The following is a 23,112-nucleotide window of genomic DNA, read 5'->3' on the forward strand; positions in this document are numbered from 1 at the left end:
TACAAGTGGAGAACATTTAAAACAATTGCCAACATGCCCAGGTCAGGCCGTCCTAGCAAGTTCAGCCCAAGAGCAGACCGCAAGATGCTTAAAGAAGTCTCCAACAATCCTAAAATTTCATCTCGGGACCTACAGGTAGCTCTTTCCACTGTTGATGTTAAAGTACATGCATCTACCATAAGAAAGAGACTGCACAAGTTTGATTTGCATGGGAGGTGTGAAAGGAGAAAACCCTTGCTGTCAAAAAACAAAACAAAAAAAACATCAGGGCAAGACTAAAGTTTGCCAGAGAACACCTAGACAAAGACCAGGACTTCTGGAACAATGTGCTTTGGACAGATGAATCCAAAGTTGAATTGTTTGGGCACAGTAACAGAAGACATGTGTGGCGCAAACCAAAGACAGCATTTGAGCACAAGAACCTCATACCAACTGTGAAGCATGGGGGTGGAAATGTCATGGTTTGGGGCTGCTTTGCTGCAGCAGGGCCTGGCCAGCTCACTATCATAGAATCCACTATGAATTCTTCATTGTATCAGAGCGTGCTTGAGGAAAATGTAAGACCATCTGTCCAAAAATTGAAGCTGAAGCGGATGTGGACAATGCAACATGACAATGACCCAAAACATATCAGTAAATCCACCAAGGAATGGCTCAAAAGAAAGAAATGGAGAGTTCTGGAATGGCCAAGTCAAAGCCTGGATCTTAATCCTATTGAGATGCTATGGGGTGATTTGAAACGGGCTGTGCATGCAAGAAACCCCTTATACATCACACAGCTGAAAAAATTCTGCATGGAGGAGTGGGAAAAACTTTCTCCCAGTTGATGTCAGAGACTGGTAGACAGTTATAGGAAACGTCTTATTGAGGTTATTTCAGCCAAAGGGGGCAATACCAGCTAATAGGGCATAGGGTGTCCTAACTTTTTCCTCAGTAGGATTTGGCATCTTTGTAAATTTTTTGCTAAATAAATGATATCATGGTTAAAATGTCATTGTTTTTGATTCAATTACATCATCTTTATCTATAGATATTGTTTGAAAGAAGATCAAATATTGATATGTCCATATTTCTTAAAAAAGAACTAAATATTTCGTGGGGTGTCCTAATTTTTTCACATCACTGTAAACAATATGCATGTTAAAATTATTTTGTTGTGATCAAATTGCTTACTAACCTTTTGTGTGTAAAGTTATAGCCAATTTTACAACTTCTGTTACGATCCTGTCACTCTTGTCAGTCTGGCTTTTTGTGTGACAGGGTCGTGGCATCATTGTTCTGTGTCTGTCTTGTGCTTCGTTTCTGTCTTTGTGTGAGTGCACAATTTAGGTTGTTATTTCCCTGCCGTGCATTCATGTTGGTCTCATGTTTCATGTTCGGAGCATGGTGTCTGGATCCTGACTTCCCTGTCTGGATCAGTTTCGGTTGGTGTCGGGATCCGGAGACGCATGCTCCATGCTCTGTCTTTTATTGGCGTGAGTGCATTGCGCTTATGTCATCTTGGTGGCATGCACTCACGTCAGTCGTTTATGTCTGTCTCTCGCAACCACGGATGCGCTTCGCGTTGCACACCTGAGTCACGAGCTGTCTTCACGTTGTGCTGAGGTTCAGTCACTTCGGTCTGAAGTGACCTGAAGACAGGACACCTCTCACACAGGTGTCCTGTCTTGTTTTGTTGCCTGTTGCGTGCATCGCATGGCGTTTGCCTCGCGATGTATACTCAGTTTCTGTCTAGTGTGGGAATGCGTGGCATTGCTTTGTTTGGCATTGCTACGCATACTCTCATCTTGTCTGTCGGTTGGCACGAGCGTTTTTTTTTGCCTTATTGTCTTGACGATGTGCACTCATGCCATTTGGGTGTTTGGGTTTTGTGAAAGCACATGGCTTTGTTTTGTTTCTGTATTGCCGCGTGTCTCTCAGTCAGCCCTTGCCTCCTTGTTTGCCCCTTCGAATTAATTTGCATTGACCTCGTCGGGCCATTAGAGCGGATGGCACATGGGCATCACTTTGTTTTGGTTCTGGTGGACTATGCAACGCAATAACCAGAAGCAGAGCCTCTGCGCAACATCTCAGCACGTAGTGTTGCGGAAGCACTCTTCAGAATAATCTCCCGAGTGGGGATGCCGAAAGAAATCCTCACTGATCAGGGCACAACATTTATGTCACATACACTATACGAACTGTATGAATTATTGGGAATTAAATTGATTCGGACCAGCGTTTACCACCCTCAAACAGACAACTTGGTTTTTAATCAGACAATAAAGACTACGATTCGTCAGTTTGTACACGAAGATGCTCGAAATTAAGGCAAGTAGCTCAAACCCCTTTTATTTGCAGTACGAGAGGTGCCACAAGCCTCCATTGGGTTCTCCCCATTTGAATTATTGTACGGCCGTCGATCACGCGGCGTGCTTGACGTCCTATTGGAAAATTGGGAGGAGGGACCTTCAAACAGCAAAAACTAAATTCAATACGTTAGAGCAAAACTCCACACACTGGGGCAGTTAACGAATGAGAATTTGCTCCAGGATCAAAAACATAAAATCCGGCTGTATGAAAGGGGAACTCGGATATGGGAGAGAGAGAGAGAGAGAGAGAGAGAGAGCCGAGCCTGCACTTGTGCGTGTTTGTGGGCATTATTTGCGTTTACAAAAAACATTAGAGTGAACGAAAATAAAGATACCTTTTGAGTTTGATTTGCCATCTCCTGCTTCCTCCTTGAGAGAGTGAAAGAACCTTGTCACATGTGGTAATCAACATTACGCCACAAATGCTGTCGATTGAGCTTAACTTGTTTTGAACCCGGAATATCCATTTAACATTAGTTAATGCATTAGCGATCATGAACTAACAATGAACGATATGTTTTTTACGGCATTTATTCATCTTTGTTATTGCTATTTAATAAAAATACAATTGTTCATTGTTAGTTCATGCTAGTTCATAGTGCATTAACTAATGTTAACATATACAACTTTTGATTATAAAATTGTGTTACTATATGCTGAAATTAACATTAACCAACATTAAAGGGGTCATGACATGAGGAATCAAATTTTCCTTGATCTTTTGACATATAGGAAGTCATTGTACTATAAAAACATTCTGTAAGTTTCAGAACTGAAATCTTCCTCAATAAAAGAAAAAGATCATATATTTAAAACAGGCTCTAGAAACCGGCCGTTTGGAATTTGTGGAACTTGTGACGTCACAAGGAACAAATATATCTGCATATGATTCTTCCAGCAACACCTGTTTTTCCGTCATTGCACCCTTGGCCCTGCCCACTGGTGCTCAGACAGTCATGCTCACACAGGTGAAGAGGAGAGAAGGCCTGTTATGGGAGATTCATCCAAAGGGGACTTACACAGGACACAGTTATACACTGTTAACTCTGACTGTAGTTTATAGGGTAAATAACTGTAAAATGACCAGTAAATGACTATAATAAAATAATACAATATTTAACTGTAATATGCATTGCATCATGAGTAATTTCTGTTATGTCACTCATTAATGACAGTAAATTACTTTTTATCTAATTAAAGTAACAAACTGTAACTAAATACAGCAAATTACTGTAAATGTATTTCGGCTGGAATCCCACATCATCTTTTCCTGTGGGATGTACGTGTTTCTGTTTGTCAGTTTATAAAGGAGTAGACACAGAGACAACTGCAGGTAAGTTGAACGATGAAACTTGCCTCTATAATATTCAAAATTCTAACGTTTGGTATTGGTAGGATAATGAACTGTAATCTTGGCTCTGTCTCTCTCACGGCCTCCCTCCACCCCCGACGGATGGAGGCGAAGTTTACCTCAGGTACATTCCCCACGCCCGGTGCAGCTGTCAGAGGAAAGCTGCATTTGAGCGGAATTCACACAGAATTCAAGTGGAAAAGTGGAAAACATAAAATTAAGTAAGTACAAGCAGTATTAAGACGATAATTCAATAATTTTTTTTTTTTTTTTTTTTTAATAGAGAAATACGAAAACTTGAATTTTATTGAAAGGATGCCATTGAACTTTACTTTGGGACTGTTCACAGAGGACACTTTCTTTGCTTGCTTTCTATCTGCATTATCAGGCTACATCTTTAGTCAATGTTTTTTCTCGCACGTCATGAGTGTTGCGTTTTTAAGACGGTGCGTCACGTTGAAAGCGGTTCAACGTTTTAAAATGCGTCTCGAGATCTGCGTTTCGCTACTTCTTGAAAGTTGAATTTTTTAAGACTGTGCGTCACGTTGAAAGCAGTTAAATTTTTTAAAATGCATCTCAAGACCCGTGTTTCGCTGCTTTTTCTTGCGTCGTGAAAGTTGCGTTTTAAAACGGTGCGTCACGTTGAAAGTGGTTCAACGTTTTAAAATGCATCTCAAGACCCGTGTTTCGCTGCTTTTTCTTGCGTCGTGATAGTTGCGTTTTAAGACGGCGCGTCATGTTGAAAGCGGTTTAACTTTTTAAAATGCGTCTCGAGACCCGCGTTTCGCTGCTTTTTCTTGCATCATGAGTGTTAATTTTTTAAGACAGTGCGTCACGTTGAAAGCAGTTCAACATTTTAAAATGTGTCTCGAAACCCGCGTTTCGCTGCTTTTCTTGTGTCATGAAAGTTGCATTTTTAAGACAGTGCGTCACATTAAAAGTGGTTCAGTGTTTTAAAATGTGTCTCGAGACCCGCGTTTCGCTGCTTTTCTTGCGTCGTGAGTGTTGCGTTTTTAAGACGGTGCGTCACGTTGAAAGCGGTTCAACGTTTTAAAATGCGTCTCAACGCCCGCGTTTCGCTGCTTTTTCTTGCGTCATGAAAGTTGCGTTTTTAAGACGGCGCGTCACGTTGAAAGCGGTTCATCGTTTTATGTGATAACTTCATGACTTTAACATTAACACTTATTAAATATAATTTTCTTTCAGTGTTCACTTGATCCTTGTGGCCCTGCCCTGCACTGACTGATGACAATGGCTTCAATCTGTATACAATTTTTTGTTACCTTTTCAGTTGCTCTAAATGATGTGTAGTCTTCTACTTAAAGGGATAGTTCAACCAAAAATGAAAATTCTCTCATCATTTACTCACCCTCATGCCATCCCAGATGTGTATGATTTTTAGAAGAATATTTCAGCTCTGTAGGTCCTTTCAATGCAAGTGAATGGTGGCCAGAACTTTAAAGCACCAAAAAGAACATAAAGTAAAGATAAAATATTCCATACGACTCCAGTCTCTTCTGTTTTGTAAAACTTTCCCTTTTATGTTCCACAGAAGAAAGACATACAGATTTAGAGAAACATTAGGCTAAAGTACATACAGTAACGACAGATTTTTCATTGGATGAACTATTCCTTTAAAGGCAAAACTCTGTTTATGGAAATATTTACAAAACTTTGTCTCAAGTTATTGTATTCATACTTGTATAAGTGTGTGACTGAAGTGTATTTAGCCAGATATAGAAGACTATCAGCAATATGAGGGTGCTATGTGATTACTTTAAGTGCTTCAGGTTGTATTTAGATTGTCCTTTGGGTAACATTATTATTATTATTATTTTCAGTGTTTTCCTCATCCTGGCCCTATAATAACTGACACACTGCACTTCTGAAGTGAATGGCATGATGAAGTACCAAAATAGCAAGGCAAAAAAGGCCATAGATCATATTATCTATGTTTTTTACATTGGTACTTCACCTTTTTAACTTTCTGGTTGATTGTTGTTGATATACTTTGTTATTGATTTATTGATTGACCACTAGTACTATGTAGAAGTAGTAGTAGTTAGTACTAGACTTATACTATGTTAATTCTATTTAAATGCTGCTGGAATGTTTATATTGTGTTATTGAGTAGAATGACCATGTTACCTAAAATGTTTCTTAAATACGTTTATATTGTGTTTTTATGCTGAATATATTGGCTAAGTTACCTGACATATATTTGATAAATGTCTAATGTGTTATTAGATGAGTTCAAATACTGTTTTTAATGGCTGTTTATTAATAATGTAACAATTCATTTGTATTATTGGAGTTATAGTTTGTAATGCTGCTGGAATGTTTACATTATTTTATGTACTGTTATATATGGTTAACTGTAAAGTTAAGTGTGTATTCAGTGTGTTTAATGAGTGATTACATTAATTCATATGTTTTTAATTTGTTTTTAATTTGTTAATTTTTGTAACTATTACTATTTTACTATATACACTGGCAGCCAATAATGTACAGATTTTGCTGTTTCGGAAGGAAATTGGTACTTTAATTCACCAAAGTGGCATTCAACTGATCACAAAGTATAGTCAGGACATTACTGAAGTAAAAAACAGCACCATCACTATTTGCAAAAAGTCATTTTTGATCAAATCTAGACAGGCCCCATTTCCAGCAGCCATCACTCCAACACCTTATCCTTGAGTAATCATGCTTAATTTCTAATTTGGTACTAGAAAATCACTTGTCATTATATCAAACACAGCTGAAAGCTATTTGGTTTGTTAAATGAAGCTTAACATTGTCTTTGTGTTTGTTTTTGAGTTGCCACAGTATGCAATAGAGTGGCATGTCTTAAGGTAAATATTAGGTCAAAATGACAAAAAAGAAACAGCTTTCTCTAGAAACTCGTCAGTCAATCATTGTTTCATACAAAGGTGTACACTACAGTCTTCAAAGACAAAGGACAACTGGCTCTAACAAGGACAGAAAGAGATGTGGAAGGCCAGATGTACAACTAAACAAGAGGATAAGTACATCAGAGTCTCTAGGTTGAGAAATAGACACCTCACATGTCCTCAGCTGACAGCTTCATTGAATTCTACCTGCTCAACACCACTTTCATGTACAACAGTAAAGAGAAGACTCAGGGGTGCAGGCCTTATGGGAAGAATTGCAAAGAAAAAGCCACTTTTGAAACAGAAAATCAAAAAGAAAAGGTTAGAGTGGGCAAAGAAACACAGACATTGGACAACAGATAATTGGAAAAGAGTGTTATGGATCTTAACCCCATTGAGCTTTTGTGGGATCAGATAGACTGTAAGGTGTGTGAGAAGTGCCCGACAAGACTGCTACATCTATGGCAAGTGTTACAGGAAGCGCGGGGTGAAATGTCACCTGAGTATCTGGACAAACTGACAGCTAGAATGCCAAGGATCTGTAAAGCTGTCATTGCTGCAGGTGGAGGATTTTTTGATGAGAACTCTTTGAAGTAGTTTAAGAAGTTTTTTTCAAATTGTAATAGTAATTTTTCACATTATTAATGTCCTGACTATACACTGTGATCAGTTGAATGCCACTGTTGAATAAATGTACCAATTTCTTTTCTTTTTCAAAAACCTTGGCCGCCAGTGTATATGGAAGAATATGTAGTATTTATATGAAACATTTGCAATGTACCAATAAAATATATTCTTAAATTGAATTTATTTGAATGAACTTTTTTCATAAAAATTTACAATTCAACAGTAATTATATGGTTATATATTACAGTATCCCATTTACAGTAATATACTTCAGCCACCAATCACAGTAATCACTAAATAACTGTAAACAGCCATTGCAGCTGCTTACTGTAAGCAGCCATTTACAGTAACGAGCTGGCAACAGTGTTGCCAGTATGTTACTGTAAAAAAAGCCAGGTAAGGTCTAACAGTGTGCGTCTATCTGATTTAAATGTTTTTCAACATAACCCTGCAGTAGATGGCCTTGACCGTTATCATTAATCTCGCGTCACTTTTAAAAGACGTGATGACAAGATAGGACTCTAAAAAGGAGAACCTCATCCTGTTTCATCTGGTTGTTGTGCTGTTTTGAAGGCATCCTGGACCGTTTTTGCACCCATTTGTGCTATTTTTATTTGTTAGTCTTTTGTACACGTACTATATGGACATCTTTACATTTCAGTGCATTTCTGGCGATGTGCAGCAGGTTTTAAGAGTGGTACAAGTACAACTTATAAAAAAACGTGTCTCATTCAGCTGCCGTCGCTGTCTGGGAGAAACACATGCCGTTCTGTGTGTAAACAAACACGGAAGATGTGAGATGTCGCTCCGGAGAAAAACCAGCGTCTCAGCTTTAGCCTGTTGAAGCCGGTATAATCACCCAACATCACCATGGACTGTATTACATTTGCGTATTCAGAACATTTCAGCATGGATTGTATGTTTTTGGCTCATACCAGAGTGGATTGCTTGTGAACCAGTCATAGTCTAATTCAAGCTTTGCAAAGGAACTGAAAGATGCAGCAGTTAAACACTACCAGACCCATGAGTACATTTAATTCACAAATGTTTTAAATGTCTTGACTGTTTGATATTTGCTATGCTTTAGGAAACATTTTTGTACATTCAGGTGAAATACGTTGGGTATATGTTGTGTTAACCCTGAAATATAGTTTTATAAATGATAATGTAAAGTTTGTTCATTTTCTTTCAATTGAGTTTCAAATATGGCTGTTTTTGAGGGACTGCACAATGTTAGCCAATCAGAACATTGGGTGTTTACGTTGAAGCCTTAAAGGGCCAGATAGCTTAAAACTAAGCGTTTCAGACAGAGGGCCAGAGACAGGGTTGAAAATCATCATATATTATTAAATTATGACTGTTTTGGTGCAAAAAAAAACTTTACTGACATTATAAGTGGACCTCAGGGAAGATAATACAATTATAAAAAAAGAGTATGTCATGACCCTTTTAATAAATGCTGTAAAAGTTTTGTTCATTGTTAGTTTGTGTTAATCAATGTTATTAACTAATGTTAACAACCTTATTGTAAAGTGTGACCAAAATATCACTGGTTGACACAGAGATATTCATTTGTTACGAGTGTCAGAACTGCAAAGTAGAAGCAAATATCCGAGGCAAATGATCATAACATGTTTGCAGTATGATTTTTACTGCTGCTCTGCATCCTACATCTCTGTATTGACTCTAATCGATACATCCCTCTTGTTGAATATCACTGCAATATTTCCACAGATTTAGCAGTTGACTGATTTCATGCGCCCTGTTTTATTATTGCTGAAAAACATGAAATGAAAATACAGTATGTATTGATTTCACTATAAAACATCCATTTGAGTCAGCTGTTTCACTCCATTTCAAACTATGGCATATATGTGAGGCAGCCTCTGAATACATATTTGTTTGGTCTACTCATATTATGACTTAACAGCATGGCTATTAGAAGGCTATTAGACACAACTCAATACATGTTTTTTACTGTACAAGAGTGGGTATATATTTGGCTGTTCCTGATGTCTTTTTTAATAGAGAATTAAAATCTGTGCAAACTTCAACTGCCCCCTCTTTTCATTTTTGAATGTACCTAATAGATAGATAATGGCAATATAATATCTTGTGTTATTTTGAAAGCTGTGAAAAGAAAGATCTGAAAATGCTTCTCAACATTTTCAGGCACTGGCAGTCTTTACACAAGAGAACCCCCTTTAGCAAATGCTTACAATACAATCTTTATTTGCCCATTGGAGACAGGTGCCCTGGATATTGACAGACTGCTCAAAACGTAACCCTTACTAAACCCCCTTGAAGGCTGAACAGCCTGTTTGGCAATATATGGGACCGCTTGTTCAAATGTGCTGTTCATTTACTCCCTCTAGTGGACATTTTCACATCTGTCCATCTAGCCAGATCACATCTATACATATCAAAAAAATGTTGGGATTTTTTAAAATAAGAGTTCACTTCACCTCGACCCTGTTGGTCCAGATGCAATGGTCATGCATAATATTTAGATGTAATGTCACACTGTGACTTTCTGTGAGAGTGGAAGAAGGGAACGAATGGAAATAAAATGTGTTTCTTTGAGATGATGTGCCTGTTTTACTGTTGGCCGAAATAAAGTTAAATATATAAAATCTGGATTTCAGATGCCCATTATGTCTCTTTGCATTGCTGTTTGCCTTTTTATTTGCCACTTTATTTACACTCAATTTTCTATATATATATATATATATATATATATATATATATATATATATATATATATATATATTGTTTTTAAGGTTTACACATTTAAATTTCATAAATCCTTCAAATTGAATATATATATATATATATATATATATATATATATATATATATATATATATATATATATGTGTGTGTGTGTGTGTGTATGTGTGTGTGTGTGTGTGTGTGTGTGTGTGTGTTTGGGTGTTTGTGTGTGTATTGTAAGTTTTATTAATGTGTTAAAAATTGCACAATTACATTTGATGGAATTTTGTTATGAAATTGAAATGCGTAAATCTTGAAAACAGGCTAATATATATATATAATATATAATATATATTATATATATATTTTTTGAGTGTATTTCTAAATTCTTATTAATGATTAATGCACATGCCATCTAAAAAACTAGCTGCGAAGCACAATCACGCATGCTTTCAGATTTACAGAAAAAAAATATAAATATGTGAGTAATTTAAAATATATATATATATATATATATATATATATATATATATATATATATATATATATATATATTAAATTTATATATATATATATATGTGAGTTACAGTTCTTTCCTCAGATAATTACAAAAGTTGTTTTATTATGTCACACCTGCCTGTAATTTTCATGTAAACCCAAAACTTTGATTAGCTGGTTCATGTTTGTTTGATGAGAGTTGTAACTGAGATTTGCTCGATGGTAGATTTTTAAAAGCATGCATTGAGGACCTGTGGTGTACTGTGTTTTTTAGTAGCATGATATACTACCACATTGCCAAAAACTATTGACATCGGAAGTCAAAAGCATGCAGGCTTTAGCCTTATATTCAAAGTTTGGTCTATTTGAAGTGACTTATTAAGTACTTAAAGACCAAGCAATGGACGATAATGAGCAATGATCGTAACTAAGATGCCCACTTAGATTGAGGTTATTGCATTCTGTGTCACACTTTTAGCTCTTTCCATCTGAACAACATCCAACACAGTATTTTCAAGGGCAAATTGAAGAATACTATATGTATAAGTGCCCTAAATGAGCAGTGGAACAGTTATTGTCAGTGATGCTCAGCTTGTTCATTTTGTCTTCACTGCAGATCCGACCTGTAGTTCACAGCAGAATAATTGTCCCGGCTCGTTGGAAGAGAATCAGTAATGAGTCGTGCACCATCAAGTGAGGCCTGCTTTTAATGAGTCCCTTCAATGGCAAGCCTTAAGGCTATGGCAAAGTCTAATTCATTAAGTCAAGTAATGTCTAATAGTATAAAGTAAGACCTCAATTCTCTAGTTTATTTTTTTCTCATTATCTTACATGCTGTTAATTATCAGTGGATATTGTCTTATCTATTAAAAGGATGGCTCAAATATAAAAATTCTATCATCATTTACTCATACTCATGTTGTTCGAAACCTGCATGACATTCTTTATTTCACTGGATACTAAGGGAGATGTTAAATTTAGCTACAATCACCATTCACTTTGGTGACTGAGGCTAACATTCTTCCTAATATCCATACTGATTTAGAACGGCATTAGGGTTAATAGGGAATTAATAATGACAGAATTTTCATTTTTAGGTAAACAATCCCTTTAAAAGAAAGCATTTGGAAGCACACATTTATGGAATAAGTTCCTGAGTACCAAATGTGATTGTATTTTGTAGTGTTTTTACCAATGGAGATATCTTGGTTCCTCCAGCACGGATCCTGATTCCAAAGCATACACTCACTAGCTGGGAAAATATACTGGCCATGGTGACAGAGAAAGTTCACCTTCGCACTGGAGCTGTGCACAGGTACTGTATGTATTGCATTCAAATGTTTGCATGTAAAAATTTCAGAGGATGTTAAGTTGTCTCATTCCTTTCAGATTGTGTATGCTGAATGGGAGAACATTACATGGAGCATATGAGCTTGTGAACAACCAGTATTATGTTGCTGTAGGAGCCGAGAGGTTCCGGTCTTTGCCATATTATCAGCTGGTTTCAAGCAAAGGAGTAATCTACAACCTGACCGATGTGTAAGAAATAGGAGATCGTAATGATTATGCTTTCCGATATCGCAGATACATAACAGATATATAATGTCCTTTTACTGCACCTTCTTAAAGGTTTATTTCACCCAAAAATTACAATTCTGGCTTCATTTGCTCACATACATGTCATTCCAAACCTGTATGGCTTGCTTTCTTTCTTTTGAGGAACACAAAAGGAGAAGTTTAGCAGAATATTGCTGCTCTTATCCATACACTGAAAGCAAACAGTCACTATAGGCTTCCAATTTCCAAAAAGGACAAAAAAGCACCATAAAAGTAGTCCATAAGACTTGCTGTATTCCAAACCTTCTGAAGCCATACCATTGCTTTGTGTGAAAAAATGACTGAAAATTCAAGTGCTCTTGAAATTGTTAAAGCTACAGTAGAGGGAAGGGAAGATTATCAGTGAATAACAACTTAAATTTCCAGTTTGGAGCTTGACATTCACTGTTTACTGGTTATGCATTTGTTGTATGGTAAAGAGCAGGGCGAATATTCTTCAAAATATTTAGTTTTGTTTTTTGCAGACGAAAGAAATTAAGTATTTGGAACAACATGAGCAACGAGTAAATAATGACAGTGTTTTCATTTTGGTCAAGTTATTACTTAAAGGAATGTTCCTGGTTCTATCATACTAAATAAAATTATGTAAGCATGTAAAATGTTTAAGTCTTGTGGCCATACTTTTGCATAGTGTGTATTCTAACGTTTATGGATTGACCGCAGCAACTTACTGTAACTCAGATTTTTGCTTGTTTTTTAAATAAACGAGGGACAAGTCGAAAATATTTGTTTTGGTGATCAATACCACATATGCTGTCCATTGAGCTTAACTTGAATTGAATCTGGAACATTGCTTTAAGGTTACCAAGCTTAATGTTTTTCCCCTTTTTTTAGGATCAACAATGGCATTCTTCCAGACATAAAAAAAGACAAACATGATAGAAGATTGGTAAGTGAAATATCTGCACTATATTTTTAAGATAAAATGTGCATATTATTGACAGCACAATTTTAACAACATAATCACATGAAAAATCATGTGTTCATGTACCCTGAAATTGACCCCATTCTGCCAAATTACTGACAAGCTCCATACTCATTCAAATATTTTTGCATCAATTTGAAAATTTAGGTTAGGTTTAGGGTTGAGGTTTGGGTTATTATTGGGTTATTATTATGGAATAATAACATATGCATTCCTGTTGAATGTATTACATAATTTACCTAAAATTACAGATCGCTTTTAGAGCCACCCAGTGAACATTTCACAGAAATTGGTTAACAACACTGGTCGGCCACAAAATTTCTGAATTTCAGTAAGCACAGACCGATTTCAGCAGCAGAACTTTCGACCTACTGATGCTGAATTCAGTGTGATCAGTCGGTATTTTACAGCACCATAGACTAATAGGCTAATCCTTTAACCTTAAACTCTATGGATTAACCAACTCTCATGGTTTTACGGCGGGTCCAAAGGGGGGAGGTGTATTGTGAAAAAGTTTACGCTTAAAATGTTAAAGTCTCTGTACACATAAGTCAGGCATATGAGGAATCATTTGAAAGCTTAGAATCTGAACTTTTCAGAGATAAGCATCTCTTCTGTGTTTATGTTACATAAACTAACAAAATATGGCATCAAAACATTCGCGTTGAAAATTAGCGCCCACTAGAGGTAATGGGGTTGAAATATTTATATGAAAATAAAAGTCCTTCACATAGAACGTAAATGGACAAGTCATATATCAAATAAAAGGAATGTGACTGTACAGTTTATTTTGTTGCCCTAATAGCACAGTTCGAAAGTTTTTCAAAAGAATAACAAAGTGAAATATGATTGTAAGTCATCAAATATAAATGTCTCTTTTATGCACTGATCACTGCTGCTGTAAGCCCCAGATAGCTAAAAGCCATTATATCTGCTTTTATCTCAAGTAGTTTTCTAAAAAAATAAAACAAAACAAAAAAAAATTGCCATTTTCTTTCCTATGAGCTTACTTGGCTGAATACTCTAATGTTATATCTTAGTTGTCCAGAAAAAATATGACATCCAACAGAAAATATGTTTTCAACTACTCATGATAAAATGTTATATATCGCAGGATCTCAGCTTTCTAATGACACTTAGATTGAGCTTCTATTCCACTCAGAGGCTGAGATATTTGATGAAATAACAAGGGTGGTGCATGAACTGAAAATTAGACTGAATGTCTATGGAAAAGCATAGATTTGAGGGCTAAAATGCGTTAGAGCTCCACCTACATTTCAGATCTCTATATTGTAATGGAAAGTGATATTTTTTTTTCTTCTAGTGCTTGCTGCCATTTAGTGGAATGAAAAAAGGCTTTTCAATGTGAAGTAGAGTGAACAGAACCAGAATTACATGTTTACAAAGTTAGGACAAAAAAAAAACAAAAAAAAAACAACAACAACAAAAAAAAAAAAAACAAATCAGAAAAATATTTTGTTTATCATGAGATTATAAAGACATACAATAGTATTTTGTATAATTTGAGTCTTTTGTTTTATTTGGGGGGGATTTCTGAAAAAAAATTACCAATGTTTTGCAATTAGTCCACAGTATGTGTGAATGGTGAGCCTTTAAATTTGATTGCGAAAAATTGTAGGCGGCAGCCCAAAACGCTCCAGAGTTTAAGGGGTTACAAGTCTGGGAGTAATAGAAGTAAATGAGCATGTTTTGGCATTTTAGGATGTGACTAGTCATAACAATAATAGCTAATGAACACATTCTTTATCAGCACACATCAGCACACAACCCTTTCCCCTCTGACCGAACCCTGTTAGTGAGACAATTTCAATTTGGGCCAGATATAAATTCTCTACTGTTCATTAGTGTTGAAGATCAAATAGTTGAGAAAAATGTGACCATCCCAGAATCTCAATACCATCAATCACTGTCTGAAGGAGGTATTGAGTTCCTCTCACCTCGCTTTTTTCAAACTGTCCCAATGCTCAGAGTGTGTTACTTGATCAAGTGAGAGCCAAGCACCCTCACCAGGGGAAGGCATAGAAACCCTCCCCCATACCCACAGTATGAGGATAAATTGTTTTGTGATAGTGCTAGTGTTTGCTTGAAGCTTTGGGAAGGTCCAGACTACAAGAAGAGCTAGACCTGGCAAATATGTGATGGAGAAAAAACCCACACTTAGTGAACTGGGACTCTGAATGCTCCAAAGTGAAGTTTGAGACATCTGGCAATTGTAAATAAGAGAAATGATGGTTCATGTTTGCCTGTTGATGTTAGAAATGAAAGCTCTGGTGGTTACTCCATGAGTGTTGTTCTCTAATTGATTTCTCATGCTTCATGAGCTTCATTGACTTGAGGAAATAATTTGAAGAAATTAGCAAATTATCTTTGATAGAATGAAGATGGAATAGCAATCAAATTCTCATCAAAGTGTCATTAAATTCCAAGGTGTACAGTAGTTCCATAATCTGTTTACATTTAACCTGTAATCTCTATTTGTTTAGAGGAAAAACAAACACATTCATGCAATCATGTATTAGTTTTCCCTTTAGAGTATCTCTCAAAGTAATTTAAAGTTGTACTATTTATAAAATGGAAAAGACTTTTGTTTAATGATACAGCACTTGTACTGATATTATGATTATTCAATATCAAAAATGTATATTAATTATAATATTTAAGTATAATATTTTCTGCTGAAATAATTTTTAAGTTATAGTTCCACAATGGCATAGCAATTTAGACTTTAAGGGATAGTTCCCCCCCAAAATGAAAATTCTTTCACTGTTTACTCACCTTCATGCCATACCTGATGCGTATGACTTTCTTTCTTCTCAGAGCAAAAAACAGATGCTGCATCCAAAATCACGTACTGTTACATTATGTACTCTATTTGATGAAGAAAGCACTTCTCGGCCGGTTAAACAGTTCGCTCTTTTAGGTATGCATGCAAGTAGTATGAATAGATTCCGGACATACTTCATCCGGAGACGTGAGCATTGTCTCGTGACCTGAATAAATGATGTAAGAACAACAACAGCGAAAATGATCAGCTCTGGTTTGTTAAACAAGCACCATTTTAGCAGAAGGAACAATTTTCTTGGTATATATAGCACTTAGAGTTGAAAAGAGCCTTCCGACTCGCGGTTCTCTGATGTTTTTTTTAAATCCAGCATTATGAAAGTGACGTCACCTCAGCTCCCGTAGAATTCCATCCATTCTGAGACAGCGATTTTGACAGTGAAAATGGAGCTTTTCGAAAACATGAAAACACAAGATGGCGGACCATGTTGTAGTGGCGTTGATGTGCCTGCTATTAACTTTGATAGCGTTGTTAAAGATACCTTAACATTGCATTCCTTTAACGTGATGGGAAGTTTACTCGGAACTGCAGTCCAGCAATGGAAAATGAGGACAATTGCGTTTCAGACCGTACATGGAACAGCGATTTTTCACATGCACAGTCAGGGTTGGGGAGTAACGGAATACATGTAAAGGTATTATGTATTTAATATACAAAATATAAGTAACTGTATTCCACTACAGTTACAATTTAAATCATTGGTAATTAGAATACAGTTACATTCAAAAAGTATTTTGAATACTGAAGAGATTACTTTGCATTTTATTGTCATTTGCTTCATTTAATATTTAGTCCTTTAAGATGGAAAACATTTATACATATAAATGATGTGATCCAAAGTGCATTTGAACAGCAGTGAAACACTTTCTTAATGATGTATTACATTCATACGAGCAGACAGAGAAGTAAGTTTGAAGTAAGTTTGGAGCACAAGAAATAGAAATAAACCTTGTGTAAATTGTCAGCCATTTTACATGCACGTTACCAGGCACAATTGTATTTTTTTTATCAAGAAAATTCACGTTGGATCATAATTTCTATTTTTCTAGTAAGACCTTTGATATTAGCGCAAAAAAATTATTCTTGATAATAATTTTTGTGTTGTTTTCCTGTAAAAATATAAAAAAAATCCTTAAAACAAGATCAATTTGATTTATCTTGTTTTAGAAACAACACTGCATATGATACTTAGGTTTTTCAGAGAATGTATTTTTAACAAGTGTATTTTGTCTGTACTGGCAGAGTTTTTATAGTCAAAACAAGTGAAAAAATCTACCAGTGCTGAAGAAGTAATCCAAAGTATTTGGAATACATTACTGACCTTGAGTAATCTAACGGAATATGTTACAAATGACATTTTACAGCATGTATTCTGTCATCTGTAGTGGAATACATTTCAAAAGTAACCCTCCCAACCCTGTGCACAGTAAGGGGATTTAAAGGGATAGTTAACCCAAAATTGAAAATTCTCTCATCATTTACTCACCCTCATACCATCCCAGATGTGTATGACTTTCTTTCTTCTGCTGAACACAAACAAAGATTTTTAGAAGAATATCTCAGCAATGTAGGTCCACACAATGCAAGTGAATGGTGACCAGAACACCAAAAGCTCCAAAAAGGAGATAAAGGGAGCATAAAAGTAATATATAAGAATCCAGTGGTTTAATCAATGTCTTCTGAAGCGATCCAGTTGATTTCAGGTGAGAATATACCAAAGGATAACTCCTTTTTCACTGTATATCTTGTCATTGCAGTCTTTAGTCACAATCATGATTACATTTCCTAGCGCTTGACGCATGCACAGAGCGCTAGATGGTACTATGAGAAGTGTAACAGAGCTTGAAATCATGATCGCCAAGGAGAATGATGATGTCAAGATTTATAGTGAAAAATGAGTTACATTTTGGTCTGTTGTCACCCAAAACCAACTGGATCTCTTCAGAAGACATGGATTAAACCACTGGAGTGGTATGGATTACTTTTATGCCGACTTTATCTCCTTTTTGGAGCTTTTGGTGTTCTGGTCACCATTCACTTGCATTGTGTGGACCTACATTGCTGAGATATTCTTCTTAAAATCTTTGTTTGTTCTGCAGAAGAAAGAAAGTCATACACATCTATAATGGCATGAGGGTGAGTAAATGATGAGAGAATTTTCATTTTTGGGTGAACTATCCCTTTAAGGAGGATCCCTTGTTAAAAAGCAGTACTGTAAAGTCTTCACATAAGGAGGGAAAGGAGGACACAGGGAAATGGATACTTCAACTCAAAGGTGAGACTTTTAATAACAAAACTCAAAATCGCTTTTCAGCGTCACATTCATTAGCTTAATACGGTCTGTTTTAGATGGGTAGCTCTCTCTCCACTTGCTGCTGGCATGGTCCCTTATATACCGCTCTCCCCAAGCTCACTGCAGTTGGAAACAGGTGTTAATCATTATCTGGCTCAGGTGTATGCACCCTTACCGCTTTCTCTCTCTCCGGATGGATGCTCGACCATGCCCCCGCTGCCACATATCCCCACTGCCTGACTCAGGCCGGGGAGACATCCAGCCTGTCTACCACCCCCCCCCCCCCCCCATTTCTGGACAGGAAGTCGGTGACAGCCATCTACGCTCCCAGTCTGTGGACCACCTTTAACTTAAACGGCTGAAGAGCCAGATGCCAACGGGTGATCCGCGCATTGATATCTTTCATGCGGTGGAACCATTGGAGTGGGGCGTGATCTGAGCAGAGAGTGAAGGCCTGCCCCAACAGGTAGTCCTGGAGAGTGAGGACCGCCCACTTGATGGCGAGACACTACTTTTCAATGGTGCTGTACTTCGTCTCCCTCAGCGAGAGCTTGCGGCTAATTTACATCACTGGGTGCTCCTCCCCCTCCACCACCTGCGAGAGCACCTCCCCCAGCCCTCTGTCTGAAGCGTCCATTTGCAACACAAAAGGGAGAGAGAAATCGGGTGAATGTAAATGTGGCCCCCCACAAAGTGCGGCTTTAACTCGCGTAAACACCTGTTGACACTGCTTCATCCATTTGACCGGGTCTGGAGCTCCCTTTTTAGTGAGATCAGTCAGTGGGCTGGTGACGTCCGAATAATTAGGCACAAATCTCCTATAATAGCCAGCCCCAGGAATTGTTTCACCCCCTTTTTGGTCTTGGGTCTCGGGCAGATTGCAATCACTGCAGTCTTGTCAATTTGGGGACGCACCTGCCCATGGCCCAAGTGGAACCCCAGATACCGTACCTCCACCCGCCCAGTCACGCACTTCTTGGGGTTTTCTGTGAGTCCCGCCCATCGCAGCAACCTCAGAACCGTCCTCAGATGCTGCATGTGCCGCTGCCACTCATTACTGTAAATGATGATGTCATCTAAATAGGCAGCTGAGTAAGCCGAATGCGGTCTGAGGATTCAGTCCATGAGGCGCTGAAATGTAGCTTTTTGTGTTTTTCACAGGATATTGGTGTCAAGGTGATCTGCCAATAACCCTTTGTCAAATCCAGTGTCGAATAAAATCGAGTGGTGCCCAACCGATCGAGCAACTCATCAACACGAGTCATTGGGTAGGTGTCAAATTTAGACACCATGTTGACTTTTCTATAATCCACACAGAACCATACATACCCGTCGCTCTTAGGAACCAGAACAATCGCTCTTAGGAACCTGGACCAATCGCTGTGGGATTCCTCTATTACCACCATATCGAGCATTGCATCCAATTCTTCCCAAACTATTTTTTTTTTCTGTTCGTGCAGTCGGTAGGGATGACTATGTACCACTACCCCAGGCTCGGTCTCGATGTGGTGCTGGATGAGGTTTGTATGACCCGGCAGAGGGAAAAACACATCTGCAAATTCCTGTTGCAACTTGGCAACCTCTGCGACTTGATACAGTGAGAGTTGGTCTCCACAAGTGACCGGGGTGATATGATTGGCTTTTGTATTCACCTCCGGCCCGAGCTCTGCACCTCTCCGGAACTACCATAGCCAACATCTCAGGGACCGCCTCCCTCCATAATTTCAGGAGGTTGAGGTGATATACTTGACGTGGCGCACCCTCTATTGGTTCGCTTCACCTCATAATTGAGATCTCCCACTCGACGAGTGATCTCAAAGGGTCCTTGCCATTTAGCGAGTAATTTGGGGCTCGATGTGGGGAGTAACATGTGCACTTTATCTCCCGGTGCAAACTCACGTAGTCGAATACCCCTGTTATACAGGCGACTCTAATGTTCTTGAGCTTGGAGCAAATTCTCCTGTGTTAGTTGTCCCAGAGTGTGGAGATTTGCTCTAAGATTAAGAACGTATTGAATTTAGTTTTTACTGGTTGAAGGTCCCTCCTCCCACATCTCCCGTATGACGTCGAGCACCCCATGCGTGTACCGCCCATACAGCAGCTCGAAGGGGGAAAACCCAGTGGAGGCTTGCTGGACCTCTCACACTGCAAACAACAGGGGCTCTAGCCACTTACCCAATTTCTAGCATCTTTGTGGACGAACTTACAAATCATATTCTTCAGGGTTTTATTAAATTGCTCCACCAGGCCATCTGTCTGTGGATGGTACATGCTGGTGCGAATCTATTTAATACCCAATAATTCATAGAGTTCGCGGAGTGTTCGTGACATAAATGTCATGCCTTGATCAGTGAGGATTTCTTTCAGAATTCCCACTTGGGAGATAATTTTGAAGAGTGCCTCCACAACACTGCGTGCTGAGATGTTGCACAGAGGCACCGCTTCCGGATATTGCTTTGCATAGTCCACCAGAACCAATACAAAGCGATGTCCACGTGCAGTCCAGTCTAATGTGCAGCCCGACGAGGTCCATGCCAATTCTTTCGAAGGGGACCTCGATTAACGGAAGGGGGTGCAATGGCATTCTTGGTGTGGCTGGTGGATTCACCAACTGACATTCACGGCATGCCGCACACCACCTGCGAACATCGGCGTGAATGCCCGGCCAATAAAAATGGGCCATTAGTCGGCTCAGTGTTTTTCTTTCCCCTAAGTGACCCGCCATCGGATTATAATGAGCCGCCTGGAACAACATTTCCCGGCGGCTCTGTGGTATTAACATCTGGGTTGTATCCTCTTTTGTTGTATCCTCTGTGTCACTCGATACAACCGTTCTTTTATTATCACAAAATAAGGAAAAGTGTGATGTTCGGCTTGAGTTGATGACCATCAATAACTTTCACTTGGTCGAGGGTGTGCCTGAGGGTTTCATCTCTCGACTGCTCTAGTGGGAAGTCTCTGCTCTATCCCTTTGGGTAAGTCCCCTGAGGATGGGAGGGGCCGCAGCCTCCCCCTCCCTCACGTCACCCTGACGTGGAGCTGACGAAGATGGCCCCGGCTCCGCCTCCCCTGCCAAAGCATCGCACATTTCACATCTAACAGCCTTTGTGCAGGACCCATCCGCACATATTCCCTTCAACACATTTTTGAACTCAGGACAATTAGTTCCCAGAATTAACGGATGGGTGAGACGGGAACTAACCGCCGCCTCTACTCTATGCTTTGTTCCCCGAAATTTAATAATGAGGGTCACTACAGGGTAGTTGTGAATATCCCCATGCACACACTTCACCCTCACCCTTTTGGTTGTGCCCAAAGCCTCGTGTTGAACCAGACATTGTTGGATAGTGGTCTGGTTACAACCTGTGTCCACCAAGGCTTGGTGAGTACTCACCTTGACACTTACTGGTGTCCTGTACGCTCCGGCCCGATCGGGGGCAGCCTGTGGAGTGTCGGGGATCCGGACTACAGTTCCCAGCTCCATCACAGGGCATTGATCTCAGAAGTGCCCCGGATCCCTGCAACTCCAGCAGGCTGGCCCAGGTGGTACACCCGCACCTGCGTCAGCGGGCACATCCACCTGAGGGGGAGAGCGGTGGGGCAATGAAGATGCCATGGGGGGGGGGGGACAAACCCCCACGAACGGGAAGCCGGCTTCGGTGGCAGGATTCCATGCCTCCGTGGTACTGGGATGGGCTGTGGGGAGAGAGCAGAGTGAGAGGAGATGGGGGAGGGAGAAGAGATTGGGGAAAACACAGGGGGAGGGGAGAGAGAGCGGGAGGGCTCTTCCGCCCTCTGGTACGCCATCATATGGTCCTCCGCCAATTGGACAGCTTCCTCCAGCGATGCCGGGCAGTGGCACTGGACCCATTCCTCTGTCCCTTATATACCGCTCTCCCCAAGCTCACTGCAGTTGGAAACAGGTGTTAATCATTATCTGGCTCAGGTGTATGCACCCTTACCATTTTCTCTCTTTTGGATGGATGCTCGACTACGCCCCCACTGCCACAAGTACATTTTAATGTATTGAACGTGTACTTGATGTGTATTGGAATCCCAAAAGTACATTTTAAAAATGTACTTCAAGGTAATATTATATAAATGAATTAAAAGGATACTTAAAGGAATAAACTTTCATGAGAATGTTTCTTAACCTACTTACACACACTTTTAAAAAGTGCACTTAGTTTAATAGCAACTTTAGAGTATTTTTTAAATCAGTACCTTTAAAAAATATTTTTGAATAATTAATTGGATTTAGTGCTTAAAATACTAAAGTACATTCACACTTAAGTATACTTGATTTTCATTTTGATCATTTCAACTTAAGTGTGTTTCTTGAAATGACATTTAGTCAATACATTTTAATATGTTGTTTTATTTCGTTTCAAGACTTCTAGGACATTACTTCATAGCATAGATCAGGGTGCTTAAAAAGTATACTTGTTTGTTACACCAACTTTTGTGTGTTTTCAAGAAGTACACATCCAGGACATTAGTTCACAATACATTATAGTTTAGTGTACTTTAGTAAGTATACTGTACTTGATTGACATGTTTAGTATACATGTGTACAGTAGTAGAGTAGAAGTATGTTTTTTATGATTGCGTACTTAGTAAACTGTAGTAGCAGTACAGGGGTTGGCAACCATATAGTTCACACAAAAATGAAAAATAATTAACTCAAACCCACTCCATACTGTATGACTTTCTTCCATGGAACACAAAAGGAGAGGTTTGGCAGAATGTTAGGGAATGACAGTTTTAGTCACTCTTTATTTTAATTGCATCTTTTTTCCATAATAATCTCATTCTGAAGAAAGAAAGTCATATGGGTTTGGAACAATATTATGGAGTTAATAATGACAGAATTTTCACTTTTGGGTGAACTATCCCTTTAGGTTTCTGCATAGTCTCTTTTAATCCCAAGCACGAAACTTTTCTATATAGCATCCATTCTACAGATCCTTCATTTACCAGATGA

At 38.5% G+C, this 23,112-nt stretch overlaps 1 protein-coding gene across 1 annotated transcript in view; it reads left to right on the forward strand.

Annotated features, from left to right (window-relative positions):
* Positions 1–23,112, forward strand: part of LOC127454939 (doublecortin domain-containing protein 2C) — a 106,980-nt gene that overhangs the window by 2,159 nt on the left and 81,709 nt on the right. The window contains exons 3-6 of the mRNA XM_051722486.1: positions 11,047–11,123; positions 11,614–11,745; positions 11,820–11,969; positions 12,882–12,936. Of these exons, the coding sequence (XP_051578446.1) occupies positions 11,047–11,123; positions 11,614–11,745; positions 11,820–11,969; positions 12,882–12,936 (414 nt within the window). The remainder of the gene's footprint in view (positions 1–11,046; positions 11,124–11,613; positions 11,746–11,819; positions 11,970–12,881; positions 12,937–23,112) is intronic.

The sequence above is a fragment of the Myxocyprinus asiaticus genome, chromosome 17 (genome assembly GCF_019703515.2).
Source record: "Myxocyprinus asiaticus isolate MX2 ecotype Aquarium Trade chromosome 17, UBuf_Myxa_2, whole genome shotgun sequence".
NCBI classification, from domain to species: domain Eukaryota; kingdom Metazoa; phylum Chordata; class Actinopteri; order Cypriniformes; family Catostomidae; genus Myxocyprinus; species Myxocyprinus asiaticus.